The 12,653-nt window shown below is 41.9% G+C and overlaps 1 protein-coding gene across 1 annotated transcript in view; it reads left to right on the top strand.

Moving 5' to 3' along the window:
* The window catches only part of CACNG3 (calcium voltage-gated channel auxiliary subunit gamma 3), a 64,632-nt gene extending 52,346 nt beyond the window's left edge, over positions 1–12,286 (top strand). Inside the window, exons 2-4 of the mRNA XM_018561294.1 lie at positions 3,895–3,978; positions 8,449–8,589; positions 11,475–12,286. Of these exons, the coding sequence (XP_018416796.1) occupies positions 3,895–3,978; positions 8,449–8,589; positions 11,475–11,989 (740 nt within the window). The 3' untranslated portion in view covers positions 11,990–12,286. The remainder of the gene's footprint in view (positions 1–3,894; positions 3,979–8,448; positions 8,590–11,474) is intronic.
* The last annotated feature ends 367 nt before the right edge of the window (positions 12,287–12,653 follow it).

Raw genomic sequence — 12,653 nt, forward strand, 5'->3', positions numbered from 1 at the left:
AAAAAATTATAAAAAAAGTAAAAGATAAGACTAAAAAGTCAAAACAAATAATTAAACTTAAAAAATTGATAAAGTTAAAAAATAATAAAGAAAAAAAAAATTAAAACCAAACCCCGGCATCTGGTTGCCATTGTCAATTGGGGTGGGAAACTTTGGCGGGGAGGGGGTCACATTGAGGAACCTGGCCTTGGGGCAGCAGAGAGAGTAAATCTGGACCTGGTTGCAGATACTGAGCGGTTGTGGTTAGGTGGATGAGTCTAGCAGCTGCATTCATGATAGACTGAAGGGGGGATAGCCTGTGCAGGGGTAGGCCAATGAGGAGGGAGTTGCAATAGTCAAGACGAGAGATAACAAGTGAGTGGATGAGTAATTTAGCGGTTTCATTGGTGAGGAAGGGGCGTATTTTGGAGATATTACGAAGGTGAAGGCGGCAGGATTTGGATAGTTATTGGATATGAGGCAGAAAGGTGAGGTCAGAGTCAAGCATGACACCTAGCACCTTGGCATGGGGGGAGGGTTGGATAGTTGTGTTATCAATCTCAAGGGAAAAGTTGGGGGAAGGTGCATGGGCGGGAGGAAATATCATGAGCTCAGTTTTTGAAATGTTGAGTTTTAAGAAGTGTTGCGACATCCAGACGGATATGTCAGTTAGTAGATTAGTGACACGCAAAGTGTAGCAATATGCTCACTTTGTGATTCTCCACTTCCCATATCTTCATCTGAAGTTACTATGGTGTCAGGGGGAGATGTTGGAGGATCGCCCTAAGCTGGTACGGCTGGTGCAGTTTGGAGAGGGGAGGAAGCATGTCCCACTGCCATCTTGTCCTCTTGCTGCTGGACCAGAGCGTCTTGAGAGCTCTGTAAATAATTCCCAATATCAGGTTTAGGAGTGCAGAGAGTAGTCTGTTTATGTCCAGTGGACATCTTCATCGTACCGTGGCTCATGGTGTCTCAATAGCGATGCTGAATGTGGCACTTGTGAGGGATGCCCGGTCTCAGATGCGGGAGCTAATGCAGAGCACATTTGTTCACTGCCATTAACAGGCTCCCATGTAGCAATATCCGAAAAAGAGTTGTTTGGAAAGTATATGTTGTGTTGCCAATTCATTCTTTATTTAACAGATAATGTTTAGCTCAGTCCAGATGGCCCAGATGCGGCACAGCATGTCATATTCTGAGAACGGGCTGGTATCCTGTGTTCATACTATACCAGCGAGATATATGTGGTATTGGGGACTGGACGCAGCTGCTGACATGGTTGTAAACAACATACAAATAAGAGGAATGGGAAAAGAAAACCATCCAACTTAACGCAACACAAATGTGGGCACTTCAGAACTCCGTCCGGTTCATTACATTTGTCCTTCCCTCCAGCGCAGAATTGATTTTCCTCTTTCTCTCTTCACACACAATGGAAGGTACCCAAGCACATGATGATGCTGGAGTATTCCACTGGATTAACCGTCCCCCTTTCCAATAATACATGCACTGTCAAAGCTACAGCGTCACTGCAAATCCATTTTAACAAGGCAAAAAAAGGAAATTTTTCCTTTACCCACTGAAAGTGGAAACTCTGGCTCATACTTTGTTGTTTTCAGCTTCAGTATTTGTATTCATTTTCAAAAGTAGGACATCTGCGTAGCCCATGCAGGGCCAGGAACATACAACAAAGCTTACAAGAGCAACATTATTGGCATGAAGGGTATAAAGCAGCAACCCTGTGTCTAGGACCAAAATGCAAAGTCACTGAGTTCCCACCTACTGAGGGATAGTTCAACTTGGATGGCTACACTAGTTGGCAAGAGAATAGAGGAAAGAAAGTGTTGAGGAGAAGTAAAAGAGGGGAAGGGGGAGGAGAAAAGTACAACAAAGCAAAAAGGGGAGAGAGAGAAACCCAGGGAAAGGATAAGGAAAAAGGGAAGGGTACGGGGGGTTCCCCTCCCAGTGACTCAGGCCCAATGTGGTGGGGTAAGCTATATGTAACTAAGACTAGAGAGATTCGAGGGTTGAAAATTCTTCCAAAACCTTCCAGAACAGCAAAAAAAAAGTTTATACTCATAAATGAAAGTATGGGAATGCAAAATATGTATTTAAAACACATCAATACACATGAATAAGGAGTATACTGGGGGTGACAGCCGGAATGAAGAGCGGATTGTGGGCCGCTCTGCACAATCTGGACACCCAATTTAGCTTTAACTGCAGTCACCTAACAGTGGGCCTTATTTATCAAAGATTTGGAGGAGATGAACAGTCTCTAACAATCAACGTTACCACATGACAAGCGATTAGATACCCATTAAAGATAAATACCATAGGTATCATAGCACAGTGGCGTGTACAGGCAATAATGTTAAACCATCTCTAGATTTCTTTTGATGCAACCTGCAGCATAGACATTAACAATAATTTCAACTGAGTGCGCATGTCTATAGCATAAAGAAGAGAATGGGGGATAGGTGGAAGGTAGATGGCAATCAGAATGGAAACAATAGAGTTTTTCTGTCCTTCTGCCAATGGTGTCTGCTCAGCCCATATAAATTATTAATCAAACATCACGAGTTTGGGAATCTTTATTTGCATTGTTAAAGTGACACTAAACTCAGGAGTTACATCTTTTTAAAAAATCTTAAAAATGCATCTAAGTACCTGAACTATTAACAAAAATGTATCTTATTTGTGTATCACTCGTCTGTAGATCCTCAAATCATCTCTGAATTGGTGCTGACACTGTCCTTCCTCATGGAGGGTGGCTACTTTTGCTCGCCATGGCCCCTGTGTGTGATGTAAAGTAGCCACTGCTCCAAGCTCGCTCATACAAATTAGTAAACTAAACATGAGATTGTAGTCCATCACGGGAGCGAGCTTGGAGCGGTGACTACTTTACAACACACACAGTGACCATGGGGAACAAAAGGAGCCCCCTTCCAGAAAGAAGAATGGTGTTGGCACCAATTCAGAGATTATTTTTAGGATCTACAGTCTAGTGATACACAAATAAGATACATTTATATTAATAATTCGGGTACTTGAATCCTATTTCAAGATTTAACTCCTGAGTTTAGTGTCACTTTAATTTAACTGAATGTCCATGAAGAGGAGAGTGGGGGATAGGAGGAAGGTGGGTAGGCAGAATGGAAACAATAGAAAAGTTTTCTGTCCTTCTGCCAATGGTGTCTTCTCAGCTCCTATAGATTATTCATCAAACACCATGAGTTTGGGAATCTTTATTTGCATTATTAAAGTGGACCTGATCTCAAAAAGCAAAGATTTGCTATGTTATAGGAAACATTCGAAGCATCGTACCTATGCAGTACCCTGAAAATGATAAATTTTGACAGGAATTCTTCCTGAAAAAAACAGTGCACATCCTTGATATGTGAGTGCAGCTACACTGCTGTATATCTGCAATGTGCGATCTACGGCACTAATCCCTCTGACTGCTAGTCTCACCAAAACAAGGCATAGTAAGTGAGTAATAGGGAAAGATCAGCTGCAGGAAGACCACAGGCAATACTGGTGACTAGTCCTTTACCCTCTGCCTGCCTTTTTTCAGGCACAGCTTCCAGAGTTAATTTCCACTTTAAAATGAAAAACAAGCAATTGAACTTAAGTGGATACCGTGGGACGGTATAGATAGGTTCCCTGAAACAGTATGTGCCAGAGACATTTCAATAAACAATGCCCACTTGCGTCATCGGTCCTGCATCTGAACCAGATAGAATTAGGGAGCTCTGTAAGTACAGCAGGGTTAAACAGGAGATTACTTCTGCTTTATGTTTGTCTGCGTTAATGCCTCGCACGACACTTCATCTCTCAAGAGAGAGTTTTAAGTCCCTGTGTGATTTTGGCCCAGTTGCTGCTTTTGTGTAACTAGTTATCTCTCTCCCGCAGGAGCCTTCCGAGGAATGTGCAAGAAAATTGACCATTTTCCCGAGGATGCCGATTATGAACAGGACACGGCGGAGTACTTACTGCGTAAGGACTTTACCTTGCATGATCACGCTGTTTGCTCTTCAACCTCAATGCAGCCTGTAGAGTGAAAGGCAACACAGAGATCTTTAGCAATTTCTGTATGAATGAAGAGGAGCGATGAGGAAGGAGTGGGGATGTGACACAGGCAGGTCCAAACATCCTTATCTACTCATACTAACAAAGGAAACTAGTCTCTGAGCTAAGAGTAGAAGATTGACTGAAAATTCCTTTTATGCATTTTGTAGCTGTCTGTGAATGCGGAGGCAAAAAAGTAATTTAGGATTTCATTAAAATGCCCTCTTAAGGGAAACTAAAATGGGATCAGTTATATTTCTGCTTTTTCAGATCTGTTTTTACTATCTATATTAAATCTTTGTTTTACAAATAAACATTTAAGACACGGGCAAAGGATTTCCAGAGCACTATGGGTTAGCTAAAGAGACAGCACAGCTCAACAGACTGCTTCGTGTAATGGAAACTTCAGATTTAGAATTGGCACATTTCACCATATAGGTTATGTATAAAACATGTAATTTATTGAATACATATGAAATGTAATCTTTAACATATAAAGTGCTTTAGCTATTTAGTTATGTATAAAACATGTAATTTATTGAATACATATGGAATTTAATCTTTAACATATAAAGTGCTTTGTATTTTAAAGATTAAATTTCGTATGTATTCAATAAATTACATGTTTTATACATAACTAAATAGCTAAAGCACTTTATATGTTAAAGATTAAATTTCGTATGTATTCAATAAATTACATGTTTTATACATAACTAAATAGTTGCATCATTGCATTTGTGGTGGGATCTCCCTCTATGGGGCAATGTGCCAATTCTATGTAATATAGGAGACCCACCACCAGGGGATATATATGGTTGATATTTATGTTCTGGGACCCTCCTTTCCCCAGATATATATATTTTAAACTTCAGATTGAGGTGTCCCGTAAGGGAGAAGTAATTTGAGTTCTATAAATAGTGGATTATTTGTGCACACTTAAAAAAGTCTTCAAGCTAATGATATAAAATGGAGAGTGGAGCTTCTTATATAAGACTACATAATATTAATAATTAGGAAGATATGGAGGTGTTCACTGTACATTCTCTGTAAGGAGAGGTATGTAGGCGCTCCATGGACCGATGCTCCCTGGTTGAGGCAATTTAAGGCAGATTTGATGAAGGTGAATTTTAACAACCAGTCACTATTGTTACCCTCAGAACAGTGCCATGCAAGCCAAAGCAACAGGTTTACCTAACTGTCCTCCTCCCCAGCAAAGATAAATTCCCCATACTTCTAGGTTTAGGGGAACATGTGACACACTCCACTTCCTCCCATGTGACATTGCTAGTGGTTGGTGATTGGCTGCTTTGGCACTCTTTGTAAGCTCCCTAGTCACAATTCAAAGATTAAACAAGGCAACCTCTCAGCATTGAATGGTGACAACTGTGGACCGTGCCTGCGCAATGCATGTGGCATGGCTACTTGTAGTCAGAAACCCAGGAGACAATGCAGGAGTGCAGTTGGCACTGGTGTCCCTAGCCTATTTTGCCGCCTGAGGTGGGGAAGGGGGGGGGGACTCTACAGGTGATATCACACATGAAAATGATGCCTCCCTCTGCAGGCTCTGCATCTCCCTATCCGGCTCTCAGCAACCTGGGATGCTCTGGCCGGAAAGGGGGTTGCATGAACACATCCAGAGCAGCCATTATAAAACAAACATACCACTCTGCCTGCCACCCCCCATGGGGGACCAAATGAGATGCCACCTGCGGCAACAGCCTCGAGCTGCATCATTAATGGAACGACCCTGGCAGTTGGGATAAAGCATTGCCAGCCTATAACAAGACGTGCCTGAACAAAGACCCCCAAGGTTTCAACAATAAAATGCTAAATGTTAGTCATTGTGCTTAGACCTACTGAACTTGTGGCTTAGTCATCGCCAAAATAATAGGTTCGCTTTAAGAATAAGACGACTTTAGCATCATCTGTGGCAGACATGCGTAAAATAAATGTTTGAAACAAAAAAATGACAGAAGGTGTCATTATAATACAATACCTCGCAGTGGGGACATGGTTTATTAGATCACCAAATCAATGCTACAGCATATTGCTATTGAGCTGGTTGCATTTAAATAATAGCCAGAACACAGGGAACAAGCTCTAAAGCTCAGCCACTCAACGGTCAATAATCAATGACATCCCTGCCCATGCAGCTTGCCAGTTCTAAGCCAATCGTGTTGCAGCGCACAGAGCTGCCCCAAGCAACCTGGCTGATAAGAGTGAGATGCTCTTCGGGATTCTGGATAAATAAAGATATTCTCTAACAGGTTTCTTGCGATGCCAAAGCCTCCGGCAGTCCCAGGGATGGCTACAGAGAGATTCTGTTTACTGAGAGGCAGATGTCTATTTTTCTTTGTGTCTTTTCATATCTCGGAAGCTCTGAAAACCTTATTTTCTTCTTCATCAGTGATAGGATAGAGGTAGACACATCACTGACAATGGATTGTCTACAGGCAACACTTTCACAGCTAGAAAATATACATCAGAGGAGAGCCATTGTCTTACTATGTCACCCAGGTGAAAAATGTAACCTGAAATCAGATTGTCAAAGGGATACTGGGGGCCGTTTGCAAATTCAGCCATATGTATGCCAAGCTGTCCACCCAGGACTCTACATACTGGAAACAGAGGTTTGCAGTATAATGGGAGTAAGTGCTACAGTCAGCGCTATACACTTATGAAGGATCACTATTATTCAATTTTTCCCATCCTGGACAATAATGTTGTTCAGTTTACATTTGACGTTAGCCCATACAACAGATTAGTCCTCATCACTGCCTGGGGCACATTGAGAAATGGGAACCAGGACTAATATTCTTATGGAGTATATGTAAAACTAATCACTAATCTAATCTAAGTTTTCATATGGTAAGGTCATTTCGAAGGTCATTTTTAATCTTTTTAAGTCTGAAGCTTTTATTTATACCTACCCATCCATGCTCCTTCACCACTTCCGCATTTTGTAAGAACCCCGTTGTTCTGACCAAATTTTCTAAACAAAGAATCAGCTCACTGACCTTCAGACCTTAGAGGAGCCGACTTTGGCCAGTGAGAGTATAAAATGCTCAGGTGGAAGTGACCAGTAAAATTGTCCCATGGTTGGTGAGCATTGGGAGTAAAAAATGGCCTAGCACCTTTGGTTAGTGGGAGGGAGAATAATGCCCCATCTTTGATGTTAGTGGAAGGAATATTGCTCCATTGTTGGTATGAATGGGGGTAATAGTGCCTCATCATTGGTGTCAGTGGGTGTAATAGTGCCTCATCATTGGTGTCAGTGAGTAGAATAGTGCCCCATCATTGGTATTAGTGGAAGGAATAGTACTCCATTGTTGGTATCAGTAGGAGGAATAGTGCCCCATCATTGGTATCAGTGGAAGGAATTGAGTTCCATTGGTATCAGTAAAAAGAATAGTTGCCCATCATTGGGTGTTAGTGGGAGGAATAGTGCCCTATTGTTGGTATTGGTTGGAAGAATAGTGCTCCAGTGTCAGTATTAGTGAAAGGAATAGTGTTCCATTGTTGGTGTTAGTGGAAGTAATAGTGCCCCTTCGTGGGTATCAATGGAAGGAATAGTACCCCATTGTTGGTATCAATAGGAGGAATAGTACCCAATTATTTTTATCAGTGGGAAGAATAGTTGCCCATCATTTAGTGTTAGTTGAAGAAATGGTGCCCTACTGTTTGTATCAGAGGGATGAATGGTGCCCCATTGTTGGTATCAGTATGAAGAATAGTGCACCATCATTGGTATCAGTGGAAGGGATAGTTCTCCTTTATTGGGGTCAGTGGGAGGAATAGTGGCCATTCATTGGTTTCAGTTGGAGGAATTGTGGCCCATCAGTGAGTGTTAGTGGAAAGAACTTTGCCTTATTGTTGGTATAAGTGGGAAGAATAGTGCCCCATCGTTGGTATCAATGGAAGGAATGATTCTTCATTGGGAGGAATGGGTCAGAGCAATAGGGTTCTGCCAGTGGGAGGAATAGTTTCCCATTGTTGTGTATCATGTGACAGTGTCGTCAACCCAGGTAAGCTCCAACACCATCTGACACTGTACCCTGGTAAAGACTACAAGCAGCTGTGCCAACACACACACAGCAATGGTCATCCGTTGTTACTATCACGAAGCATGTAGACAGGATGTGGCAGAAAGAGGCTAGAGGAGAACAACAACACTGAGATAAAATAGAAGAATGAAAAAGATTAAAATAGTATTTAATGAATAAAAGGAAATTGTTTATATAACCGATTTGTGAGCTGCAAACCTTCTTCCAGCTAATAATCACATTGCAGTGATGCTGTCATTAGTGCAATGAGGGGGAAAGAGACAAACATTTGTAAATTAGACTCCAGGCTCCTAGCTCTACTATTTTAATAACACATGTTCTCCTCTCTGTTCAGGTGCTGTACGTGCTTCCAGTATCTTCCCCATCCTTAGTGTGGGTCTTCTCTTCTTTGGAGGTCTGTGTGTGGCTGCCAGTGAGTTTTATAAGAATAAGCACAATGTGATTCTTAGTGCAGGGATCTTCTTCGTCTCAGCAGGTAAGCTCCAGGGGTGGCTAATAAAGGTGAGGGACCAAAGTATGCGTGCAGAATGTGAATTTCTATGGAATGTGAAAGAATAAACATTTCTTAGTTGTTCATTGAGGGACACAGGGAAGGAAGGATTCTGAGACGCAAGGGTTATATTGATGCATACAGGAGAGTTAGACAGTGGAACAAAAAAAGCTCCTAGTCAGCCAGAACATAACCCTTCCACTCTATTATGCTGCAGTTTTTTTCTAGTGTCCTGGACATATTATCTCCTCAGAAAGAAACAAAAACCCATTTTATTTAACATTCCTTTCCTTCCGTTTTTTTATCAAGATATTGTTTTCTTCAATCAAGATACTTCATTAACTGCAGAGCCATGAGACTTCATTTTGCAGTTTGTGGAGATTGGTTGATCCTCAGTGCTGCCTTGGAGACCATTGCTGGACCCCGCCACGATGAAGACGTTGGGCCGGCCTTTAATGTGACCTTCGGGTACTGGGTCCTTCTTGTGGCACTCTCCAAACACCTAGCGTGATGTGTTAGCCACAGGACGTTTTACAGGTCAAGGGCTGTGATAGGTTGAACTCGATGGACATGTGTCTTTTTTCAACCTGACTAACTATGTAAATATGTATATACCCCTACTGGTGGCTACCTGTCCCTGAAGACTCCCCTGAGAGTATGTCCACCTGAGTGGTGAAGGCTGTCTGAACTGAGCAGCTGACCCTAGCATTGGCACTTTACGGTATTAACTACTGTGTCTGTTTGACGCAACAAGCTCTTTTAGACCCCGCACGGTAAGTTTCTTTGCCCATTTTGAGAGCCTAGATTATGTGTTTTTTGTGGGCCTGTTAGCTTTTGTTTGCTGTGTTGCCCATCCCTCAATTGAACTGCTGTTGGACTTCCCATAACATCACAGAATCCTTCTAGCACTATGTCCCTCAATGAATGAACAGGATTTTTGACTTACCGTAACATTCTTTTCTTGGAGCTCATTAAGGCACACAAGTCCCACCCCTCTGTCTTAAATCACTCCTACTTTTGTTCAAAATCTGAAGCATGATGTGAGTGGAAGGGGTTATGTACTGGTTGACTAACAGCTTTTGTTTGGGGGTATCCAATTCTCCTGTATGCAGCAATATAACTCAAAATCCTTCTGAACTTGTGTCCCCTAATCAACATCAAGAAAAAAATCCTGTTTTCTAGACCCTACAAGCTAAACAGTAATGCCCCATATCAAAAATATAAAACACTTTTTGGCAAAAAGTTAGTGGACACCCCTCCAAATGATTGCTTTTAGGTACTTCTAGTGACAGGTACTGCTATAGTTACAGCATACAAAGACATTTTAGACAATTGTGCACTTGCAACCATGTCCCAACAGTTTGTGGAAGGTCCATTTCTGTTCTAGCATGACCATGCTTCTGTGCACAAAGTCAATTCCATAAAAACATGGTTTGATGAGTTTGGTGTGGAGGAACTCCAGTGACCTGCATGGAGCTCTGACCAGAACCCTACTAAACACCTTTTAGATGATTTAGAAAGCTGATTGCGAGCCAAGTTTTTACGGCTAAACTAAGTACTTGACCTCACAAATGCTCTTTTCTCTGAAGCACAAATTTCCACAGACAAACTAAAATATTTTGTGCAAAGCCTTCGCAGAAGAGTGAAGACTGTTATAGTGACAAAGGGGAACAACTCTTTTTTTTATATAATCTTTATTTATTGCCAAGTTTCCAAATTTACATGACAAAGAAACCATAACATTTGGGGTAACAGGATCAAGCAAAGAGATACAATAGGGATCGAAATGGGAATACAGCAGAGTGCCATCTGGCTCAATCCATATGCCTTCGCTAGCAGACTTCCGGCCGCTAACGGGCAGTGACCAAGTAATTTTCCCGTCCGATATGGGAGCGGGGAGGGGTAGGAAAAAAGGGGGGGGGTGGGAGGAAAGGAAGGAAGGGAAGATGGGGGGGGAGGGTGGGGTTCAGGGGAGGAACAAGGATCGTGTCTACTACAAACAAACAAGGGTCAACCTTAGAACATCCCTTTCTGGCTGTATGCAATACAAAGTTATGGGGAACAACTCTTTAATACTGCCAGTGGTATGGAATGGGATTTCCAACAAGCTCATATACAGTAGGTGTGATGGTCAGGTGCCCACAAACTTTTAGCCATACAGAATATATCCTGCAATGGAGGTGTCAGCCTGGAAGAAAGGATTTTAAGATGAGAACTGTCGTAACATGTGATGACAAGAAGTTGGCTTGACTAATTAATCATAACTGTGAGTAAAATGGTTGGATCTTCTACCCTGATCAGTCCAAAAATACATTGCCTAAATGACGTGTTAAGAGGTGCAATCTGGCATGGAGACATGAGAACTGAGTAACATATTTGATAGATGATATGCATTGTTTTGGATGTTAGGGGTTCTGTTTATCCATAGATGACAGGTTCTAGAAGTTTTTTTATAAGGCTACTTATATGTGCTGATCTAAGATATGGCAAAGGAACCATTATAAAGAGTGGTCCAGTTTGTTCAAATTTAATAATTAGAATTTAGGGAGGAGGGCATATTCTTAACTTTGGAACATGATATGGCCCATTGGAACCTAGGTCCACGTACAGCATGGGCCTAGGTTCCAAGGAGCTTAACAGGAACACAGGCATCAATTTTAAGACTAATACATGTACTTTCAGGCACCACAAAGGTACCTAAACTTCAGTGCTGTTGTTGTCATAAAAACATCTTAGACCAGGTCAGGTCACTTTAAATAGTACCAGTTTCCTTACAGGCAAGTTTGAATGGAGGCCTGTAAATGCTTTTAGATATTGTCCAACGTATATTATAGGTCTGCTGTTCCTTAAATGTATTTTCTCTGTTTCAGGACTAAGCAACATCATTGGAATAATTGTCTACATTTCAGCCAATGCTGGTGACCCCGGTCAAAGCGACTCAAAGAAAAGCAACTATTCCTACGGCTGGTCCTTTTATTTTGGAGCACTTTCTTTTATTATTGCCGAGATGGTTGGCGTACTAGCGGTACATATGTTTATTGAAAAGCATCGCCAAATAAGAGCCAAATCTCAATCCGACCTCTTCAAAAAATCTGCCTTTACCCGGATACCCAGCTACCGATATCGCTTCCGCCGGCGCTCCAGCTCGCGCTCCACCGAGCCCCGTTCTAGAGACCCTTCCCCTGTTGGCAAAAGTTTCAATCCCATTCCCACCAGTGACATCTCCCTCTATACTTTAACCCGGGATCCCACCAAGATGACTGTTGGCTCTTTACTAAACTCTGAAAGGGAGCACAACTTTCTCCAAGTTCACAACTCCATTCCTAAAGACTACAAAGAGTCTCTACATAACAATGCATCCAACAGGCGCACGACACCGGTTTGAGGCTCGTGACCAAAAGGGATTATGGGGCCTGCAGCACAGTTAAACATGGGGGCATCTCAGATGAACACGGAGGTGCTCTAACACACAACCTATCAATAGAAACCACAAACCATGGGGAGGCAACATGTACAAAACCACACAAATTACATCACTTCCTTTTTGGAGCAATCCAACACCAAAAATCGTCACAAAATTCTGGCTTGACGGCTCGTAGCGTGATGTTGAAACCACAACCTTTAGAAACATGGAAAGATTGTATATGTTATTTAAGTGCTTGTGTTTTAGGATGGAATAGGAAGCCTTTTCTAGGTGCGTCTTGAAGGTGCAGTATAAAAGTACTGGGAGGCATATTTAAAGGGCAGTTAGGCTGTACACTCTATAGAATTTTCAAATGCGGTTTAGCACATGCGTTGTAGTTTTTGACAACCGTTCCAGCCAATCAGTGAGTGCAATACAAAACCGGCGCGTCATTTGCTGGGAAGTTCTGCAAAAAATAAAAAGTCTCATTAGCAGAAATGCTTTGTAAACCAAATATATATATTTTTCTTTTTTCCGGTTGAGTTTTCCAAAGGTGGCTAGAGGACTATAATTAAGCTAATGATTGCACTGGTAAATACAGCCCTTAATGTTCTAGATGACTTCAAGTGGGTAAAGATTAAGTTAA

The sequence above is a fragment of the Nanorana parkeri genome, unplaced genomic scaffold (assembly GCF_000935625.1).
Source record: "Nanorana parkeri isolate BGI_ZX_2015 unplaced genomic scaffold, ASM93562v1 scaffold19, whole genome shotgun sequence".
Classification (NCBI taxonomy): domain Eukaryota; kingdom Metazoa; phylum Chordata; class Amphibia; order Anura; family Dicroglossidae; genus Nanorana; species Nanorana parkeri.